At 45.5% G+C, this 22281-nt stretch overlaps 2 protein-coding genes across 2 annotated transcripts; one reads left to right on the top strand and one right to left on the bottom strand.

Annotated features, from left to right (window-relative positions):
* The first annotated feature begins 10566 nt into the window (after positions 1 to 10566).
* Positions 10567 to 13967, top strand: LOC124699365 (mRNA-decapping enzyme-like protein). The gene is made up of 8 exons (XM_047231678.1): positions 10567 to 10758; positions 10871 to 10911; positions 11009 to 11058; positions 11948 to 12092; positions 12668 to 12724; positions 12796 to 12916; positions 13115 to 13564; positions 13649 to 13967. Exons 1-8 carry the CDS (start codon positions 10570 to 10572, stop codon positions 13700 to 13702), a joined length of 1107 nt encoding a protein of 368 aa, XP_047087634.1. The 5' UTR covers positions 10567 to 10569; the 3' UTR covers positions 13703 to 13967.
* Positions 13968 to 14411: 444 nt separating this feature from the next.
* LOC124696399 (probable F-box protein At2g36090) lies at positions 14412 to 20086 on the bottom strand. The gene is made up of 2 exons (XM_047229132.1): positions 20005 to 20086; positions 14412 to 15475 (listed from the first exon to the last, which is right to left on the bottom strand). The coding sequence occupies exons 1-2, from the start codon at positions 20084 to 20086 to the stop codon at positions 14412 to 14414; spliced, it is 1146 nt and encodes a 381-aa protein (XP_047085088.1).
* Positions 20087 to 22281: the final 2195 nt, after the last annotated feature.

Here is a 22281-nt window from a genome sequence, read left to right as displayed (position 1 = left end):
GTCCAAGAGATTGGAAGGTGCTTGGAGCAGGCGTGATATTAGTCTCACCTGAAGGCGACAAGTTGAAGTATGTTCTCACGGATGACGTTCCCAAACGCATCTAACAATGAAGCGGAATATGAAGCTCTCATACACGGGATGAAGATGGCGAAAGCTTGCGGTGCAACCCGACTGAAAATTTTCGGCGACTCACAGTTGGTAGCACAGCAAGTCATGAACCAATGCGATGCCGTCAACGAAAGCATGATAGCATACAAAGAGGTGTACAACGAGCTGGAAAAGTTATTCGATGGTTGTGAGGTAAACCACATCAGCAGGATGAGCAACGATGAAGCCGACGTTCTCGCAAACATCGGGTCACAATGCCTCGCGATTCCTCATGGTGTGTTCTGGGAAGAGATTAGCGAGAGATCAACAAAGCCAGCAAAAACGAAGGAGAAAAAAGAGAAACCTTCGAGTATCGCCAAAGACACAAGCGAGAAGAAGAAGAAGAGCAAGAGCTAGTCATGATGGTGCAAATTCCATGGATGCAGGCTTACATATCATATATCCTAAGGAAAACTATACCCGACAATCCGGTCGAAGCAAGGCGAATAATTAGGCGATCAAAAGCTTTTACTCGTGGTAAAAGGGGAGCTGTACAAACGCAGTATCTCGGGTGTGCTACAACGGTGTGTTACACCCGAAGAAGGAAGGATCATCCTAAAGGACGTGCATGAAGGAATATGTGGGCACCACGCGAGTAGCAGAGCTATCGCGGCTAAGGTTTTCAGAGCAGGATTTTATTGGCTAACAGCAATCGAGGATGCGAAGGAAATAGTGCGAACTTGCGATGCGTGCCAAAGATTTGCGGCAAGACCTCACTCACCAGCAGCGGAACTTATGCCAATCCCACTGTCTTGGCCCTTTGCTCAATGGGGTCTCGACATGGTGGGTAAATTGCACAAAGCTTCGCCAGGAGGATATGAGTACTTGCCGGTGGTCGTCGACAAATTTACCAAGTGGATAGAGGCGAAGCCAATAAATTCACCGGATGCGGCATCCGCAATAAAGTTTGTGAAGAGCATTGTCTTTCGCTTTGGAGTACCTCACAGCATCGTCACAGATAACGGCAGTAACTTTACTTCCAAGGAGTTCAAAGCATATTGCGCAGAAGTGGGCATAAAACTAAGTTTTGCGTCTGTCGCACATCCACAGACCAATGGTCAAGTCGAGAAGGCCAATGGCATTATCTGCAACGGCATCAAGAAGCGCCTGCTAGGACCTTTGGAAAAAGCTAGGCATACTTGGCCAGAAGAGCTACCAAGTGTTTTATGGAGTATCCGAACAACGCCAAATACAGCAACGCAGGAAACGCCGTTCTTTTTGGTCCACGGAGCTGAAGCAGTCTTGCCGATAGAAATAGAACACGATTCTCCCCGAGTCGTAGAATATGACGAAGAAACTTCGAGAAAAGCTTTGGAAGATGATGTCGACGCACTCGATGAAGCTCAAGACGAGGTCCTGTCACGAGTCGCCAAATATCAGCAGGACCTGAAAAACTATCACAGTCGACGATTGCGGCCAAGATCTTTCCAAGTGGGTGACTTAGTTTTACGACTAAATCAAAAAAGCCATGAAAAACTCGAGTCACCCTGGCTAGGACCATACATCGTCACAGAAGTAATAGAAGGAGGAGCATACAGAATTAAAGACAAGAAGACAGGGATTGACGAGCCAAATCCCCGGAACGTGGCACGGCTCGGGCGTTTCTACGCCTAAGATGTCGAAAATATAGTCTCACCTTTGTAAAGCTACAATGTACTCGAAACGCCCGCGAGTTTCCAGACGCACTCTTTTCCTTTTTCGGGGCACCGAGTGGGGCCGGAGAAGGTTTTTAATGAGGCGGACTCGCGGTGCTGCAATATAATAAAGATAGTGGAATTATATATCTTCTTCTCGACAAGATCAGGGGTCCCTCCCCTACATGATACAATATATATATATAAACACAGTGTCGACAAACGCAAAAGAAGCATCTTGCCTTGGTAAACATACCTCGCCAAAATAAAAAGAGATACAGACAAAATAGTGATCAACAAAAGACTCGGGGGCTTACACCCACAAAAATAGTATACAGTGTATATTATCTTGCCTTGGGACAACCTCGCATTATAATAAACAAAAGACACTGCAATCAAAACGCCCGGGGGCTTGGCGATAAAAATAAAATACAATGACTTTACAATATAGCTCGTCTATACAGGATACAAATTTCGGAATAAGTTTCGTCTTCAAGGATTTCCCAATATATTATCTATGGTTAAGCGCTCATTATTTATAGCGCGAGTACTATGCTCAGCATAGCTACCCTTCACGAAGAATTCGGAATCCATCCGGAGAAGTTCATCCATCATATCTTCGGCAACAGGAGTAACAATGTCATCATATTTGCCGAAGTTTCTTTTCCTCTTCGACATCTTCTCCAAGCACTTTGGGACAACTTGCCCCACGTCTAATTTTGGGTAGCAAATTTTTATCATGATCATCGCAAACCTTGCACCAGCAGCTAGTTGAGCTCGTACAAAGCCGTGGATGCGAGGAGCATCTCGAAATTTGTCCATCAATGCAGGAAGGGTCTCTGGCATCTTATTGCGAGGAAACATGGTACCATAAACCAGAGACAAAGTCCTTGTACAGAAGTCAAGATATTCGCGAACCTGAAGTGCACGATCTTGAAATCTCACGATTTGGCGGGTCCGCTCAGGTGTACCCCAAAAAGTCGACCCATGTTCACGTGCAAGCCGAAGAAGAACATTGGAACGAGCCTCGACACGTTCATCTTCAGTTGTAGTATCCAAAAAAGCACCTATTGTTTCTTGAAACAATTCAGTGGGCAATAAGGAGGCAAGCAGCAAAGGAAAAGAAGAAGCAAGATAGATAATGAAACTTACCCGCCATATCCAAGCTAGCATCTGTTAGTAGCTGGAGCATAGAATTTTCTCGAGATGTAGCTGCGGCAGCCTCAGCAACAGCGGCGTCCTTTTCAGTTATGGCATCCTGAGCTTGTTGAAGCGCAATTTTTTCCCTTTGAGAAGATTCCCGGGACTGCTCCATCATTGCTAGAGTCTGTTTCTTCATGGACTGAAGTTGTTGTCGAAGTTCTTGTAAATCTTCCGACAAAGGTGTGCTGGAGGAACCTTCAAGGAAATTGTCATCAGCTCTTATTTTCTTCGACAAGGAAGAAGCGGGAGCAGCATCGGGAGAAGAAGGATTCGTTGAATAATTATCAAATATCAACTGGAAAAGAAAAACCCCAAATCAATGATAGCGCCAAAAGGAATTTCATTGATTGTAGAAAATTTACATGGCCATTACAAAAGAAGTTCTCCTAAGGGACTGACTGGAAACTTGTCGCCAAGACCAGAATGGCGACAAAAGCAAAGGAAAGAAAGAAAGCAAACACTAGACCTCCGGCCTTGAAGAGCTAGGAGTCGAAGATGGCTTGATCCCGAGATGGGCCAGGATCTTTTTCGTGTTAAGCTTTGCCGCCTTAATCAAGGATCGCCATTTTGCTTGCTCTATCTGCTCCGTGTCGCCAACTTTTGCCCAGTCAATAGTTTGTTGACTGTCAGCAACTAGGGCAACAGTGCTTTCCACGGCAATCTTCATGTTCTCATGGCGCAACTTCAGACCAAGATCTTCGGGAGGATTGAAGCACTTGGCCAGATTAAGGAAAGTTGCGGGTGCCTCTTTCTTTGGGAAGAAATAGGGGAAGAGCCGCAACAGTCCTGCTTTAGCTTCGTCGATACCTTCACGTGCTTCCGTCCCATGAAACTCAAGGAATGAAACGGCGTCCAGAAGAGCATCATTGTCAGGATCCTCAAGCTCAAATTCTTGCGAGGTCCTATCTGACAAAACAAAAATAGAAATTTGTGTCAACAAACAAGTGCAAAAAAGGAAAATCCAAAGGGTATGCAATAGTGCAAATGCTTACCAACAAAGCGACGACTTTGTGTTTTAATGCGTTTGGTGATCGCCGCTTCGCGAGAAGATTGCGCAGTTATGTGATCGCTTAGTGAAGTCTCGGCGTCATGCAGACGTTTCCGAAGATCTTCGACACCAGCAGCATCAGCCTTCGCCTTGTTGGCTTCTTGCCTAGCTTCAACTGCATTTGATTCGGCCTTCTTGCGAGCCTCTTCACATTGCTCTAACTTTAGAGCAAGCGTGTCAGCACGTTCGTTGGCTTCCATCAATTTTTCTGAAAAAAGAAAGACAAGATTAGCTATAAACGTCGACAAGTCATGCAGAAAAGAAGCAAAAAATAGTCGAGCATTACCTTCAGTCTTGTTGGCGTAATCACGGTACCCAACGAATTGGGCACCGATGCGAAGAAGCTCTTTGATCATAGGCTGTTAAAGAGAGACAAAGAAAGAAAATGTTGGCATGAGAAAAATGGCGACTTATAGAGCAACCAGAGAAAATATAAACAACGACAAGAGTGTTAGCAACTTACATCATCCAAGAGAGGGTTGGAAGAGCTACTCGATTGAAGAGTGAGCTCTGGATTTATTTCAACCCTTGCCCTTTTTGGTGAAGGGACAAGGGGGCTTGCCGGAGGAGTAGCAGCGCCGACATTTTGTCGAGGAGGCGACGTTTCTTCTCCTTCGACTGGCGTTTCTGAAGCAACTAAAGTATGTGACGTGCTCGTTCGAGCAGCCACATCGGCAGTGGGTATTTCTTCTTCATCATCACTAAAAGAAAGCGTCGACAATGTAAAAAAGCAAGATAGACAAGAATTTTTGAGTACAAGTAAACAAGAAAAAGGGGTACTTACGAACTGATGATAGACTCGAGGTATGGATCATAGCCTGCCTTCTGGTGCGAAGGAACAGCTTCGTCGACTTTGGAGGTGCCGGAATCTTCGACATCATCCCTTTTCCTCTTGTTCCTTGGAGAAACAGCAGGAGGAAGAGATTGTGCCGATGCAGTGCCTTCAGAGGCAGCGTCCTTTTCAGCAGATCCCGCAGATTTTCGAGAATCTGCGGGTTCATTAACAAAAGAGGGGGCCTCTTGGTTATCATCAGAGATAACGGCCCTTTCTTCGACTTCTCCACCTTCAGGAAGAGGAGGAAGTGAAACAAGATTTGGGTGGTCCTGCATAAAAAGAGGGAAGGATATCAGGAAGGAGCACACAATGCAAAAAAGCAAGGCAATAAGAAGTCACGCGACAATGTTTACCTTAGGAAGTGCATGGGCGGCGCTATATGGTTTCACGCGACAAGAAGAAGGGATAGAATCTTTTTTGCTGAGGGAAGTGATTTTTCGGACAAGTTTTTCCAAGTCCTTCACCTCCAAATCTGTCGACAGCCGATCCACGTCTTCGTCACCAGTATATTTCCAAAGAGGAAATTTGCGAGCTTGAAGAGGCTGAACTCTACTCTTAAGGAAATACACTATAATCTGGATACCCGACAATTCTTTGCCGCGAGTATTTTGTAACTCGCGGATGCGAGTCATCAAGGCCTCAGTCGAAGCTTTTTCTTCTTCGGTAGCCTCTGCATCCCAAGAACGGCGACGAAGAATTCTTTCGTCACCATCGAACGGAGGGATGTTGTCCTCTGCGCATCCATCGTTTTCCTCACGAATGTACAACCACCTCTTACGCCACCCTTGAACGGAGTCAGGGAGTTTGACGTCGAAGTAATTGGCAGTGGAGCGAATAGAGATAACAACGCCGCCTATATTATAGGCGACATTGTGAGAGCCATTGCGGCGACAGAAGAAAATGCGCTTCCATAGCGCCCAATTGGGCGAGACGCCAAGGAAGGCTTCGCAGAGAGTAATGAAAATGGAAATATGGAGGATCGAGTTTGGCGTGAGGTGGTGGAGTTGAAAACCGTAGACATAAAGCAATCCACGGAGAAAAGGATGAATGGGGGCGGATAAACCGCGGATGAGATGGTCGACAAAACTTACCCGGTACCCCATTGGAGGGGCTGGGTAGCTTTCTTCACTAGGGAAGCAAACCGCTTTGGGTTTCTTGGTGATCCCCAGCTTCTTCAGGAGATTCAGGTCCTGGTTCGTGACCTTGGACCTCTCCCACTCCACGGCTCCTAGATCCGCGGCGGCCATTGATGAATCAGGCGTGCTGTGGCGAGTAAGACGCGTGCGCGGTGGCATCAACGGCAGTGGACAAAGCAATGCTTAGGGCGTGCGGAAGATCAAACAGAGTTGGGCGCAGGGGAAGTTTTTGCAGAGGGGAACAGATGTGCGGCGCAAGCGAAGGACTGGACCAAGGTTGAAGAAAGGTTTATATAGGATTCGGACGAAGCAGTGCACCGTTGGATGAGGAAATCGTGTGGTGAAAAAGGATCTCGTAGATACAAGGGTAAAAAGGTATTTTTACTGGGAAGGAATGGAACAGGCGTTACCGTACGTGCGCCAGGAAAAGCGGAGGACGTGTGTTCCCCACTCGCACGACGTGTCAACGTGGTGGGAACAATGGACCCACAAGGCAGAAAAAATCCTAATTATTGACAGAGATGAAGAGAATTTGACAAAGGAAAATATGTCGACAAGAAAAATAAAAAGAGAATGGCGACAGGGTAAATCATTTGAATACTTTTGAGCCTTTGATCAAATACAAGTTTTTGCCCAAAAGCTCGGGGGCTACTCCCATCGGGAGCGCTGGTCGCGCACCCGATAAATATGAAAATATCGAGAAGGATTATAAAAATAGCGGCAAAGGATACTAATCTGTGGAGCCTACACCCAAGCACAAGTTCTTGGCTGTAGCCTCGGGGCTACTCCCATCGGGAACGCTGTTCGCGTGCCCGATGAATTTTATCAAAATAAAAACGAAGTGAGTATATTTCGAGTTACAAAGATAACTCTACATATACTCCCATCGGGAAGACAAAGTAAGTCATCAAATATGACTCGATAAAATGTGCTATTCCAAAGGCGAAAAGCACTCGACAATATATTCTCGAACGCCAAAGTTGCGATCAATTTCTGAATGCCGCAAATTTGCGAAGGTAAGACCCCGGATCCGTTCTGCTGGGCGTGGCATCGCCAAAGACTGCGCTCGCTACTTTTATCCGTATCAACGGATACGAAGAAAAATCCTAACGGACGCGTTAGGTACCCGATAAATTTGACTCGGGACTCGACAGAATGGTAAGACCTTAAGCGGCACTCGTCGAAGTTTACACCGATATCCCGAGATCATGTCCAGGGACGTGATCTTGAAGTAGGTTTTTGCGGATTGCCACTAGAGCAGTTAACTAGTACCTGATCCGTCAGATGAACTAGCCCCAACTACCGTTATCCCTGTACAATATAGAATTTTATGTGAAGAAGCATAAATAAGAGTTCTCGAAAAAATAAACAGATGAGATTTCCCTTGACTCTACAATTCAAGCAAAATCTCGGGGGCTACTGACATAGGCATCCCAAATGGGCCTGCCAAAGATAGTACCCGGAGTTTACTGAAGGCCCACTACCCGAAGAATAAGAAGATTCGGGAGTCCAAGATATGTTAAGGAAAGCTAGAGTTGTAATAGGAAGAGTTATTTGTAATCTGGCGGGATGAGTTAGAAACCGTCCCGGACTCTGTAACTTGTGCAAAACGAAACCCTCGGCTCCGCCTCCTATATAAGGGGGAGTCGAGGGACAAAGAAAGGATCGAATCTACTGTCAACATAACCCTAGTTTTCATAATCGTCGAGTACTTTTCGCCTAAACCTTCGAGATCTACTTGCCCTCTACTTCTAGCAAAACCCTAGTCTACAATCTGTAGGCATTGACAAGTTAATCCTTTGTCATCAGTACTCGTAGATTATTATAATTCCAAGCTAGAGGGTATAAAGGTTGTTTAGTGTTTGGGAGCATAGTAACAAGAACAAAGAAATAAATTAAAGTAACCGAAAGCAGCAAATATGGTTGTGGGAACGATAATATGGCTAAGGAGTTTTCAGGATTTTGTTGGATCCACCTCTAGCGTTAGGATTAATGTTAATCAAGATAAAATATTCCTTCAATCATGTTGTGTACGGAGAGAGCTCCATAATAAGATGCACTCAGAAAACCATCTATCATCGCATCTCTAAATAACCACTGCGGCTAGCCTTCTGCAACCAGATATTGACTACCGCAATCAAGATTTTCCCCATGGTTTTTGATATGAGCTTAGTGAGTCACTCTTTATCCCCATATTCCATATGATATAGCATCGCCACGGTAATGTCACTTCCTTTCGGACACTATATCATACTTCAAAAGGTAGTTCTCTCTCTAGTCCCTAAGACAAATATTACATGGTGCACTTCACATAATATCTACACTTCACATAATATCTACAGAGAAAACTTACACACAATCATATATTAAAATCATAGATCATCTTTGATTCATCTTACAGTGATGCTAGGGTTTCTCCATCTCCCCAAAAACAAAGGACCTACTCACACATAAAGGGAATCAACATGATCTCAAACATATGAATGGAATACGGTAGTACAATTGAATACATGATGAGATCCACACTAGGGTTTGGATTACAACCAAGTAAACAAAGGGGATCGATGTTGGAGACGATGTTGATGACGAGGATGTTGTAGATCAGTGTTGAAACCTTCAAGATCCAAGTCCCTTCTCCTTGAGTATGGTGGTGATAGTGGAGATCTTGTGGAGGCGGTAACTATGGAGTTTGCAAGGCGGCAGGGCTCCGCCGTGGAGATATGGTGATGGCCCCTTTCTCCGCTGGCTCCCCCCTCTTTATATAGGCCTAGGGGGGCTCCAATAGCCCCTCACATATTGCCTATGACCTAAGGAAGGTCTATGAACAAACAAGGACAGATTCTGTAAAGAAACGCGTCTAGAGAGGCTTTTTCCGCGCGTCCAGTCACGTGGTACGGGCGGATGGTACGATTAGAAACGGTCATACCGATGGTCGTTATACCTTATGTGATCTTTCGTATTTTGGCATTCATTTCCACATACTAACTCCGATTTGAGTGTTGATGAGAGTTACAACACCATGGTCTTAGATCTTTATTTTGAGATGAAGGGAAATATCACTTTTTCCACTCCTCAAATAACTACGTCTGGTGCCTGTAGCTCATCCATATTTCCCTCTCTAGATCATTTTGCCTTGCTTTATCCATAGTTGTCCATAACACCTACACACATGTAAAAGACAAAGGAAAAGTACTAAAATCCTATTAAAACTACTAAATGTGCAAAGCTCATATGAAAGTGAACAAACATCGCAAGTACGCAAAATAGGCATAGATGTAGGTCGATGGAGCATGAAATGAGCGACTAATATGAGTAATTGTATACTTGAATACCTCAGTAGAAAGTATTAAAATTTGGAGCTACCATTTGTCTTATCTATTGAATGGTAGGATTCATATGCAACCAAGAATTTGCCAGTAATGAATCGTCCAGGAACAAAGGCACTCTAGGTGGGAGACATGATCTTAGGTAAAATTGTTTTCAGCCTCTTCACAATGATTTTGGAATTAACTTTGTACAGAACATTGCAAAGACTAATCGGACGAAATTGAGTTACGATTTCAGGGCTATCCACATTAGGAATAAGAAAGATGATGGTATTGTTCCAACCTTCAGGAATATATTTTGAGTTGATCGTTGCAAGAACCTCGCCAGTTAATTCTTCTCCATAAGGACTCCAATATTATTTCTTAAAGAAAAAAATAGCATGGAGTGACTTTACCTATCATAGTCGGGCCAGGTTCATCGATCTCCTTAGAGATAAGGCCAGCAAAGTAACCTATGATATGATCGGATAGCAAACCTTGATCCTCAATCCCGTTCCTCAATTTTTTATCGAGGATTTTCTTCCTCATTGCAGAGGGAAAATTGTGGAAGAAATTGGCGTTTGCTTCTAATGTCCTCGTCAATAGCTGTGATCTTCAGAGGATCCTCATCTTCACAAAACCGGTTCATAACACATACCTCTGGCTTAGTTCTTGCCCTCTTCTCGGGAGTTAGCCAGGCTCCGACCACAATAGGTACGTTGTGGACCGACTTACATTATATGGGAGTCTATTGGGAGAGATGGCGATGACCAAACAATTCTAGCAAGGCTGTAGGCCTATGAGAATTGCGCTCATGAATACGGGTGGTGTCGAGTCTCAACTAATGTCAATTATATTTTTCCTTTGCCTAGTATCAATTTTTTTAGAGATGTTTTTTTTGGGAATTTTTTAAGAGATGAAAACTGTCAGTTAAATGTATGGACGTAGATTATCCGAAGCAAGAATGGGTTAAGCCACACCTGTTGGCTCGGCCCACACCATTATTACTGTCATATACTCCGTACTCCGTACCACGCACCACAGCATGGGCCGTGTCCCTCTACTCAACCGGTCCAGCCACGTCCCATCCGAGGTGTCCACCATAGTACAACAGTAGGACTGTGCTGTCTGCTGTGAATGCGGCGAAATTTTACTGTCCCCTCCCCCTGCTCCAGTCTCCCGACTCCCAAGCTCCCCTACTCGCTAGCTGCCTGCAGCTCTCCTCAGATCCACCGCCGCCCGCCCACCTGGAGATCGACCTATGCCGCCGCCGCCCATGCCGCCGCCGTCCAACGGGGGCAAGGTCACCCCGAACCTGGCCATGGACGCCGAGGGCACGCGCCTGCTCAACCTCACCGTCCTGCAGCGCCTCGACCCCGCCGTCGAGGACATCCTCATCACCGCCGCCCACGTCACCCTCTACGACTTCAACATCGACCTCAACCAATGGGTAACAAACCTTCTTCCCTTTCTCTCTCCTTCCGCGTTCCTCGTTCCCGCCCCCTTGCCGTGATTCACCGGAAACCTGATCCGATCCGATTTGCTTGCTTTGTGTTGCGCAGAGCCGCAAGGACGTGGAGGGGTCGCTGTTCGTCGTCAAGAGGTGAGCCAGGGCTGCTAGAGCAGGGGTTTTTGCTCTTGTGCCACTGTGCCAGGCTGCGGCGGGGATCTGAATATCTGAATTGTTTCTGTTGCTGTAGGAACACCCAGCCGAGGTTCCAGTTTATCGTCATGAACAGGCGGAACACGGGTATGTCAATCTGTCATCCATCAGCTTGACGCTCTGAATTCCCCTGCATCATTATTTCATTAGTAAGATTAACCTATGCTGTTTCGAAGTAGTAGAACTATTCAAGATCGCTGACTGGCGAATGAAACAACCTTCATACCATTGCTTCGACTCATGCAAACTGGACCTGGTGTCGCTCTGGCCTGCACCATGGAACCGACAAATTGTCCAGCATCCAGCAAAATACGTATGGCAGCAGACCAAGAAACTAGAGTGCACCAAGTGGTGTCTGAGGTTACCCGTCCTCGTCACTCGTCAGTGACCACAAAATAGTGTTCTCTCAACTAATGATAACCAAACTACCTGAACACAGTTCCAAACCCTGTCTCGGTTAAGCCATGTTAGTGATCTACTAATGGTGTCCCAGCCTTCTTTTTCATTCATCTTTCACCTGAAATAAACCTAGCTTCAGTCAGCTCTATGCTTTGTGTGATTATCCGATCAGGCAATGTTAGAGTTCTAGGGATCTCAGGGTAGCTGTTTAGTGGTCTGGCACTAGCTGGAGTAACAATTTTGAATTCATGGATTTATTTGGGGACTTGACTTATTCTATCCAGAGTTCCAAACAGTAATGCAGTAATCTCTTTAGTAAGTTAGGAGCTGTATATAAATTGTGTGTGCCACTGGAGGTGGGAAGGTGGATACTACATAAACTTTGGCAAGCAGATCATCTTGCAATATTGCATTTTCTTTGTTATATCAGCGACTTACAGTTGGGAAAAACCGTGTTCCATGTATCTAAATAACATAAGCTTGTTAGGACTAACAGCCAAATTGTGTTCATTCATGGTTTGTGAATGCCAAGTTGTTTCATTGGCTTATGACCCATTCAATATCTTTTTCTTATCAGATAATCTCGTGGAGGATTTATTAAGTGATTTTGAATACGAACTTCAGCCTCCATATTTGTTGTACCGTAATGCTGCACAAGAAGTAAATGGTATTTGGTTTTACAATCAACAGGACTGCGATGCTGTAGCAAATCTTTTTGGAAGGTATGGCTTTTATGTATCCTGTTCTCCCTTTAAATGCCTCCTTTCTCTGACTAGGGCGTGTATTCAAAATCATATGCATTTTACTCGAGGCATATTAAAATTGTAAAAGAAGTAAACTATCTGATCTTATATGCTTATGTAAATTGAATGCGAACTAGAAGTGCATGCCCTGAAAGATAGAACTATCAATAACAGGCTAACCAAACAGAGCAATATTGTGTCGCAGACTCTAGATCGCATTTGTTGAGGGCACTCATGATAATACTCGTAGATGTCAGGGATGGCTGTTTCCATCAGTGGCTAGAAAGTATTGCATATTGTTTTTAAGAGCTCATCCTGTGTCCTCAAATCATGCTTGATTCTTTTGCTTAATTGAAAGCAATAATTTGTAGTTATGTCAGCAGATTATATGTGCATGATTGTGATTGCTTTAGCATGATCTGAACTTTGTTGTATTATTAAGGGGCCAACTATCTTTAGAGTTTTTTAGTATTATATCTTAGCATACCGGGTTAACCTTGTGATAATTTATGGAAGTCTTCCTCAAGTTGTGTTATTTCCATTTATCTTTGCAGGATACTGAATGCTTATGCCAGAGTGCCTCCAAAAGCAAAAGTCCCTTCCGCCATAAGGTATTTTCCCCTTGACTATACATGGGAGATGTTTTCATTGGCTCATGCTGAATTCTTCTAATGTGCCACAGCGAGTTCGAGGAATTGGAGGCTGTTCCTACATCTGCTGCAATAGATGGACCCCTTGAACCTCCGCCAGCATCTACGCTTATCTCTGATACTCCTGATGAATCACTTGCCAATTACTTTAGTGTACGTTTTCTTCAAATTTTCTTCGAGACCCTTCTAAATAAGATTCTGCTTCTCATACTGCTCACCAAATAGTATTTATGATGTCTTGGACTGTTACCTATAATAAAATAAATAATCACTTCTCTGGATCTGACCTCAATGGCTGTGGTTGCATATTGGTTCTATATACTGAAAATTTTCTTCTATACAAATATACAGGGCGCTGCAAGTATCGGGGGTTTATCAAGTGCGCCAATGGTCGGAAGAGCTCATCCATCCACGGAGAGCACTGCATCTTCCCACATGACTATTCATTCTGCTGCTCCGGTGCATCAAATACCCCCTCCTTTAGGGGGTTCATCAGCTCCACCACTGCCCCTCCAGGACACCCATGCTGGCCATTCCACAAATCTCTTAACACCGGCATTCTTTGCACCTCCCTCGTCGTCTTCTGCATCATTAGCGCCGCCAGCTTCCTCAATGATGCCGACTGCACCGCCTCTTCATCCAACTTCAGTATCTGCTCAATACCCTCAGTATGGGCATGGCACCCCGCTACTCCAACCTTTTCCACCACCTGCACCGCCTCCTTCCTTTGCCCCTGCACACAATGAAGGTCCCATGATTTCGCGGGATAAAGTTAAGGACGCCCTTCTGAGACTTGTTCAGGTATGTTTCATATCGAAAATCACAATGCTTTTCATGACATACATTCTTAATATGTTTGTAACTGTTTCATCTTGTTTCCAACAGAGTGATGAATTCATTGATTTAGTTTATCGGGAGTTGCAGAATGCACATATGTAGACTTGCTTCCTAGGCTGCCTTGTCGCACGATTGCTTCTGTTCTTTGTGAGTTTTGTATTCTGGTCCTGGGAACTTCTGTATAGCTTCGTGGTGATGTGTTATTGTAGATTCTTTATACTAGCAATGGATAGCATTTATGGTTTTGTTTCTGAACAACTATTGGCAGTGTCAATACGTTTGTGTAATTGAGAAAAATACAGAGTTTGTAAGGATGTGTGTCTTGCTGCTTGGCAATGACCTCAAAATCAGTATGAGGGTTTCATGGTATTGAAATGTATTCACCGACTATAATTACATGGGCATCAGATTCCGAAGTATCTTTCTGCTCTTTACAATATGAACCGTGGCTTACCAACAATGTGGCACTGAGCTGTTATGCGAATCTCCCGATAGATATTCGTTGCTGAAGCAACACGGAGCAAAATAACCTCCATTAACGAATATCAGTCATGCAACTGTCAAGTGTTACCCAAAGATCAACAACGAAAGTGAGGTTGGAAGAATAATTCACAAATGTACATGCTAGATCCTATAGTTTCAGCTGTCAACAGTACCTTCCCAAGTTCCCCTATCTGAAATTTGATTATTTTGATCTACTGTACTATACCAAAAAGGAGAATCTTGGCTCTAAGCTGTACACATTTACAGTGGCACCGACTTACAACGAACCTATTCACATTGCTAGCACGCAGCACGCACGGCCACCGCCTCAGCGGCACGTGAGCATGACGAGGAAGCCGACGAACGCCGCCGCGCCGACGCCGGAGCAGCAGAGGTCAACCAGGCCCTCCCGCCTGGCCTTCCACTCCTTCCGCGCGCTCTTCCCCTTGACGAACTCGGCGTACCGGCGCGCCGCCCGTGCCTCCGCCTCCGCGCCCCGGCCCCGCCTCGGGGCGGCCATGGCCGCGGCGAGCGCTGCCAGCCCGTCCCGCCCGCTGACGCCGCCGCCGTCGGCGTCCTCGACGCACAGGCTGACCTCCCGGACGTGGCCGTAGCGGTCGTCGCAGGTGACGGCGGCGTCCAGCGCGACGCCGCCGAGCACGACGGTGAAGCGCGCCACGGTCTCGCCCGTGAGCCAGCTGCGGTCAACGGACACGGGGCGGCGGCTGGACGCGTTGACGGCGCGGCCGGAGGCCGGGTCCAGCAGCACCCAGCTGAGCGCGAGCTCCGCGGGCGCGATCTGCGACGGCGCGGTGAAGCCCTCCTGCAGGAGCGCGTCGACGCGGAAGGGCGAGCCGAGGAACCACGGCGTGGAGGCGTCCGTGTCCACCACGCGCGACATGATGCACACCCCCTTGTGGTGCAGGTCCACGGCCGACACGAGGCGGCCGGGCAGGGCGGGCGCCGCTGCCGTCGTCGCCGCTGGTGTCGCCGTCGTCGCTGGGAACGGGAACGCGTCGGCGAATAGCGCACGGTGGAAGCCGTCGCCGCGGCAGCAGGCTGGTTCAAGGGGGACGGCGGCGACCGACGGCCAGAGAGCGAGGCAGAGGCCGCGCCACGTGTCGGCGTCGGCGGCGAGGCCGTGGAAGCCGGAGCTCGCGCAGCCGAGCGCGGCCAGGGACGCGCCGTCCAGCCGGCGGAGCACGAGGGACAGCACGTCCAGCGGGAGGTCGTCGATGGCCGTCTCCGCCTGGCCGCCGCACGCCGGAGAAAACTCGCGGTCCGTCATGTTCTCCTGAAGATGGCTGGTCGACGCAAGCTCGTCGCAGCGGTGCAATTCGTTCCGTTGTGCGGCCTGTGAGTTGGTTAAGATGATGATGATGTACTTGTTGTCTATGTATGTATGTTTATATATAACTTTATTTATAAACTATGTGGAGCTGAAGGTGAGTGATCACGGTCTGAAAGGGATAGGTTCTATCGCTCCCGGACTGATCAACTCTGAACTCGCTTGCGTTGCCCCAAAGCAAAGCCCCGAATAATAAAGAAATGAAATATTCGTGTAAACTGTTTCTGTGTTACTACATGTGTGACTGACAAATGGGCCGTTGTAGCTCGTTGGACCGACGTGTCGGCCAAGGAATTCCACCTGCTAAATAAAAAATGGGTAAAAAGAGAGGTGCTTCTAGTCTTGGGGGTGATGATGTGGGATTGAGTCGACACGTCACACGTACCGCATCTGATGATCCTAAATAAATAAAAAAGGAGAAATCAAAGTAGAACAACAAGACTGGACTGGGGAGACATGGCGGCTTGGGCTGGGCGTTGCCGTTGCAGGACCTGTCGTCTGCAGGCTGTAGCTCAACGTGTCAAAAACGGCAAAAATTCGACGGCTCTACCGTAGGTGAAGGGTTGACAACGAGGGCACGAGCAGCTTTGTGCTGAAACGTACGTGTTCCCCCCGTATTGCAGAAAATTCGCCTTCTTCCCCTTTGCTGGATCTCTTTATTTGTTTTCTCTACCAAGAAAAAGACTCAAGAGCTTTAACATTTCATTAACTAAGACCAAGATTATGTATCAAAATATCAGAGAGCAAAACGAAAATCACTTGTACCTCATCAGCCCTATAATCTTGTTTAGAAAATCATTTATGTTATTTTTTACCTCTTCAAAAGTTCAGGAGAAAAACATACAAGTAAATGTCTAGTATGCGCACACCAATTTGCATCGAAATACTTCTCCTATGTGATCTTCATGGAAAGAGAAATGGTGCAAGTACAAATGATCTTTAATGGTTTTTGTGTAGAATAACATTCAATGTACTACGTATTATGTAGCAGAAATTCCCTTCATGGAGCCCATTAATTATCCAAATTTTGAAAAAAATGGTTTTTTCGTTTTTTAAAATTCTCAAAAATAGGTCTAGATGTAGATAATGATGTATTGTACTAACGTATAAAATCGCAAAACCAAAATACCTTATATTATGGGCTTAACAAAAAATAACAAAATCCGATGGAGTTTGGAGGCTTAAAATTTTGCACTCTTCGCTATTGGAGGTGTCAGCTTTTATTTTTATTTTTGTGTAGCCCAAAATACTTGGTCATTCGAGTTGATATTTTTTTCGTGTTGGTAAATTGCATTATTTTCTACATCTGTAATTTTTTCCTCGGAATTTTTTGAAACCTTATTAAAAAAGAGGACTTCATGTCGCCCATGCTCCAAACGAGATCCACACGCATGGCCACCCCTTTATCACAATCACCACAAATATTATTTGATATAGTATTTCTCACTTGATTAACACTCCCTCCGTTCTAAAATGTAAGGCACATTTTAATTTTGGTGGTCAACGGCTCAACAACTTTGATGATGATTTATACTTATAACATGCATGTCCACAAAATTTGTATAAATATATATGAAGTGAAATGGAATTGCAAGAAGAATGCAGCGTCACCATTGATATATTCTCAATCCATATATTTTAAAATATATTAGTGGTTAAAGTTGTGCATCAATGATCATGCAAAAAAATTCGTGCCTTATGTTTTAGGACAAAAGGAGTATAAGACAAGGATACTTAACTAAACACGATTCCTGAAAAAGAAGTGAGAGAAATAAAGGGCGTGAACCTTTTCGAGACTTCATGCATGCATGGTCCCTTTGACAGGGACAATTGTGGGATACAACAAACTTTTTCTTGTCTTTTTCCTTGCTGCAATTCATTTCTGGTGTATTTCTCCGTGCGAGAATTCTCTCGACTTAACAATTTCACCAGCCGGGGAGATGCATCTAAATATTCACACACTGTTAAAGCAGTAACGCTGATCGGTGCTGCAGTTTGATACATGCATTGCACCCAACGATTTGCCTACTATGTACGGTGCTCCCGTCATGTCGGAGCTGGCCAGTTTTGAAGCCATAACAGTTCTCCACTCTGAATATGTGCTCGCAGTATAAATTTTGCACAGTTTTGAACCGGAGATCTGCGTCTATATACGTACTCTGCACGCTAACTGAAATCCGTCGCCGTCGTTCACTTTTTCTCATCAAAACCTGGCTTTCGCATACATACGTATGAGCTCGACATGGAACTGTTGTATATCCGATCGTGCCGTGAACCTGCCCCAAAAACGATGATAATTAATCACGCAGACGTCGACAGCTATATATACTGTGCTGAAAAGGTAGGGTTCGGTCGAGTTGGTTTCGTCTACAGCTGCACGTATGTATTTTGCCCGTCCTCTGTACAATGGCATGTCATGCTGCCTTTTCTTTTTGCTGCCACGGGATCGTGCGACAAGTTGATGATTGAGGGGAAAAAGAAATTATAAGGTACTAGTACAATCATCGGTCATCAGTGACATGACATATATAGGTTCTTGTCAATTTGCGATTGTCCTCTTTTCATTTTATATTTGATACCAGTACAAACTTAGACAGCTATGGCCGTATATATAAAACATATCTTGGATCATGAATTTACATTATAGTGTATTTGCCAAACAAAATAAAAATGTAGTTTGTCCTAAATACTTGTCACATGTTTAATAAACCTAGATAGCCTACATTTTATCTAAATTCATGACTGTGCCGGAGAAAGTATTTTAAATAGTACTCCGTATTTACTGGCTTATCTCAAAGTTTGACGGAAAGTATGCATAAGAGCATGAATGCACTGAACAAGTCAGAGGGAAGATCGAAGTTGGTCAGGATTATAAAATCATTAGAAGCGAAATGCTTCAGTAAACAACAATGAGTACTTCTAGAAGGTCAGTGTGCATCCCTATTCGAGAACCCTTTCCCAAGCAAGCACGCAACAAAACCGTTAGTGCTAGAGCAAGACCACTATCAATTTAGTACAGTACTATTTTGGCCGGGTACCTATTTAATCACTTCTTTTGGCCTTGAATAATCGTCAGAGGTTCTATATAAAATTAGACAAATTATAATTTATATTTACCTAAATCTGTAACAGGCATTAAGTTTTTATTTTGTCTCGGACGATGAGACAACCAAACAACATCAGGATGAACCTCGCCTCACTAGGCTAGGTGCACGGCGTATAAAAAGAGACATGGCAAAATCTTGTACTCCATTCGTTCTGAAAAAGATATCTTAGCTTCATGTAAATTTATATGTATGTACACATTAAAACTCATCTAGATTGTTTCATCAATACCGTGAAAATGTTAATTACACCGGGCCTCTGCACCCAACAAGCCCTCCGAAGACATCAAAAAATGCATACAACCAAGAAGAAAATAAAAAGAAGAGAAAAAAGAAAAAAAGAGATTCCGCCGCGGTGATGAAACACTCTCAACAACAACATTCTAACCAGCACCGAATGCAAAACCTTGACTACAAAATAGATTCTCCAAAAGCAACGTCTCGAAAAAGAAAACAATGTATAAGCATTGTGGTCGTCCGATCGAATATCTTGGGTTTTCACCCCGGAGAAAGTCCTAGTTTCCAAAACAATGCTTAAGGCTATTGCCAGGTACAATAAATAAAGGCCAAATATTAGGTTTTCACCCTGAAAACACTTACTCAGTACCCGAGGAGCACCACAAAAAATGCAGTACATCTATGCTGCCACCATCTCTTGCCAAGGTTGCTGCAAGTCGCCAAACACTCGACACACAGAAAAAACCTATGTCGCGTAGTCTTCATCGCAACCAATACACATCTCCGCCATTACAAACTTCTAATCGCAGCCACCATGCATGACTTTTTCCACCTTTGTCAATTTCATGAAAATTTATATTTAGACATATCCATGGCACCGATAAGAAAGCAAAACTTAGCACCTTGCCCTCATTAAGACTCACTCACTAAAGATGGCGTGCACGACCAGATCGATTCCGATGTTGGTCTCTAGTGACACCTTGCGCCAAACAGCGGAAATCTCCAAGAGAAAGACCGAAATTCATCAGCGTCCAAATCGAGGAAGCCTTCATGAACGGGATCGGCGGCTTGACGCTCGAATAATAGGAGGGACAAACCACCTTTACTCAGAACACGTAGGCAGCACACGACATGCTCTTTACAGTTGGAGGCAAGAGAGCCCCTCAAAGCTCGAATCCAAGCATCAACGCGGAGACATCACTGGATCGAGGACGAATAGCTCCTCATTTTTTTTTATTTTTTTTTGAACATGAAGATTTTATTACTTAAGCACATTTTACAGAGAGGAGTGTGAAAGAATTCACACTCGATACAGATAGTATGTCTTTCCCTGGACAGTTATCTATGTCTGGACATAAGCACCTAATTGATAAGGTTCTGGACTTAATCTTGGTTGCTAGTCTAGCCTGATGATGGGCTTTTACAGAATAGCTCCTCACTGTACACCAGCACACCATCGTGGAAGCCATGGCCGCTCGGCGTCGCTGGCCACTAAGCTCACGCTAACCGACCAAGACACCGCGCGAACCTGCACCCCGCAGACAAGCAGCCTAGCGCACCACCTCCAACTCCGGCCGTCCCGCCGTCCTCCATGGCCACGCCGACCGCCGCCGCTAAGATCCACCAGGGCCGCCGCCTGAGGGTGTCGCACTCCGCTGTCCACGTAGGACCGTCGAAGACATCGTCCCTTCGGGAGTAGGGTCCACCGCCACCGTGGCTGGAGCCGGCGGCAGCCTAGGAGAGACAGCGCAGGGTCGATCCACTTTTCTTGGGAGTTACCGACGTTCTGGACATTTTAGCTCAAACTCATGTCACAACCCAGATCATGCCCAAGGCACTCAAGGAGAAGGGGCGAGCGGTCATGAGGCAAAGGATCCGTGAGGCGCACCTGCTGGCAATGAAGCCCCACCTGTCGGCGACTGAAGACTAGAGCAGGAGAAGGCAACTACTTAAGCCACGGTTGTGACCGGTGAAAGGCATGAGTTGTAATCTAATCAGACCTGAGACTCGATCGAGCTCATCTCTCTCCCTCCCTCTCCGGGGCCTCGGCTCGTCAGGATTCTGTACTCTGCGTGACGCGGAGTTGTATCTGAGAATTGTCCACTGAATTCGTGAGAATACTACAGCCAGGAATGCTACATATGGTACCAGAGCCATAGATCCACCCAAAATCCCCCCAAAATCCACACACACACACAAAAAAAAAATCGAGATCTGAGTTCTATGCGGGCGGAGACGATTTGCGATCCAGCAAACCCCCGACGGCGTGTGGAGGCGGCGTGCGGGGTAGCGTGAAGATCTGGTAGCGCCACAATTGGAGGGGCATCTCGACAGCGGAGGCAGGCGCTTACTCCTGGAGCGGATACTTGGAAGTTCTGTGACCAAATCCAGATGGAGAAGGTACAAGCTGATCTGGCTTCACTTGGCGAGACGGTGAGGAAGCAAGGCCAAGACACGGCAGCGACACTCAAGGCCGTCAACGACTCGTTCCAGTCCTTTGCTTCGAGCCAAGCAGTGATGTGCGAAAATCTCAAGAGCATATCAACCTGGGTGCCGACCATGGAGGGGTCGATGCAAGCACTTCAGCTCTCCTTGGCTGAGATGGGATCGCGTGTGGCAGCGCTGGAGTCCGGATACATCTCCGACAATGACCAGATGCCACGGCCTGAAGGGCACCGTGTTCTCCACGATCCACAGGGCACTGTGACCGGCGCCTCCAAGGCAATGGCACCTGCCCTAGCAAAGGGTACGCGAAAATTTTCCCATACTCCTGTGAACTTTGACCTCGCAGATAGGTCTGAGACTGGTGGTGGTAGTTTCATGCATGAGTCTCGTTCCTACCGCCAGAATTGTAGGCCACCTAAAACTGATTTCCCTAAGTTTGATGGAGAGAACCCAAAATGGTGGAAAGCAGTGTGTGAAAAATATTTTGCCTTATATGCTGTAGATCATGACACTTGGGCTAGTTTTGCTACCATGCATTTCATAGGTAATGCCGCTTTATGGCTACAAACATATGAGGCAGAGCATGATATTGATAGTTGGGAAGAGCTGTGTGTTGCCATTCATGAGAAATTTGGTAAAAATAAGCATCATAGATACTTAGAAGCTCTAGAAAAATGTAGACAAAAGGAAACTGTGTCTAAATATTACCAGAAATTCGAGGAGCTTAGACATAAGGTTTTAATTCACAACAAGCATTACGATGAAGCATTTTTTGTTACCAAATTTGTTAACGGGCTGCGCAAAGATATTAAGTGTGCCATTCGTTTGCACCATCCTAGAACAGTTGATGTTGCGTTATCTCTTGCTGAAACGCAGGAAGAAATGATGGAGGAGTTCAGACCTTATTCATCTTCTTCAAGATTCAAACATGCTTATAATTCTTCTTACTCCAAGACTGGCTTTCCTGGCAAGGGCATTTTGTCTCACAAAACCGAAGATAAAGAGCAAGCTGATCACAAGCCACATTGGGAGAGCAAGTTTCAATCACTCAAAGCTCAGAGAAGAGCAAGAGGAGAATGTTTCAAGTGTGGAGACAAATTCCAGCCTGGACATAAATGCAACAAGTCTGTTCCTCTGCATTTAGTGGAAGAGTTGGTGGAAATATTGCAGCTATCTGTGACTGACAGTGAAGAAGAGAAATCTGGTCAAAGCAGCAGTGATGAATCTCTAATGCACATTTCCTTGGGAGCCATGGAAGGGACAACTAAGAAGAAGAGCCTGAGGTTGCAAGGCAATATTCAAGACAAGCAAGTGCTAATTCTTGTTGACTCTGGTAGTTTTGG

Source organism: Lolium rigidum, chromosome 3, assembly GCF_022539505.1.
Source record: "Lolium rigidum isolate FL_2022 chromosome 3, APGP_CSIRO_Lrig_0.1, whole genome shotgun sequence".
NCBI lineage: Eukaryota > Viridiplantae > Streptophyta > Magnoliopsida > Poales > Poaceae > Lolium > Lolium rigidum.
This window is presented reverse-complemented; position numbering and strand designations above follow the sequence as displayed.

Bases quoted from the DNA above. Each gene is read 5' to 3' on its own strand.
- LOC124696399 (XM_047229132.1), bottom strand. From the start codon at position 20,086: ATGGAGGACGGCGGGACGGCCGGAGTTGGAGGTGGTGCGCTAGGCTGC. The intron at 15,476-20,004 runs GTCGGTTAGCGT...ATACATACATAG, and splicing joins CAGGTTCGCGCGGTGTCTTG to ACAACAAGTACATCATCATC.
- LOC124699365 (XM_047231678.1), top strand. From the start codon at position 10,570: ATGCCGCCGCCGCCCATGCCGCCGCCGTCCAACGGGGGCAAGGTCACC. The intron at 12,093-12,667 runs GTATGGCTTTTA...TTATCTTTGCAG, and splicing joins GTAGCAAATCTTTTTGGAAG to GATACTGAATGCTTATGCCA. The intron at 12,725-12,795 runs GTATTTTCCCCT...AATGTGCCACAG, and splicing joins AAAGTCCCTTCCGCCATAAG to CGAGTTCGAGGAATTGGAGG.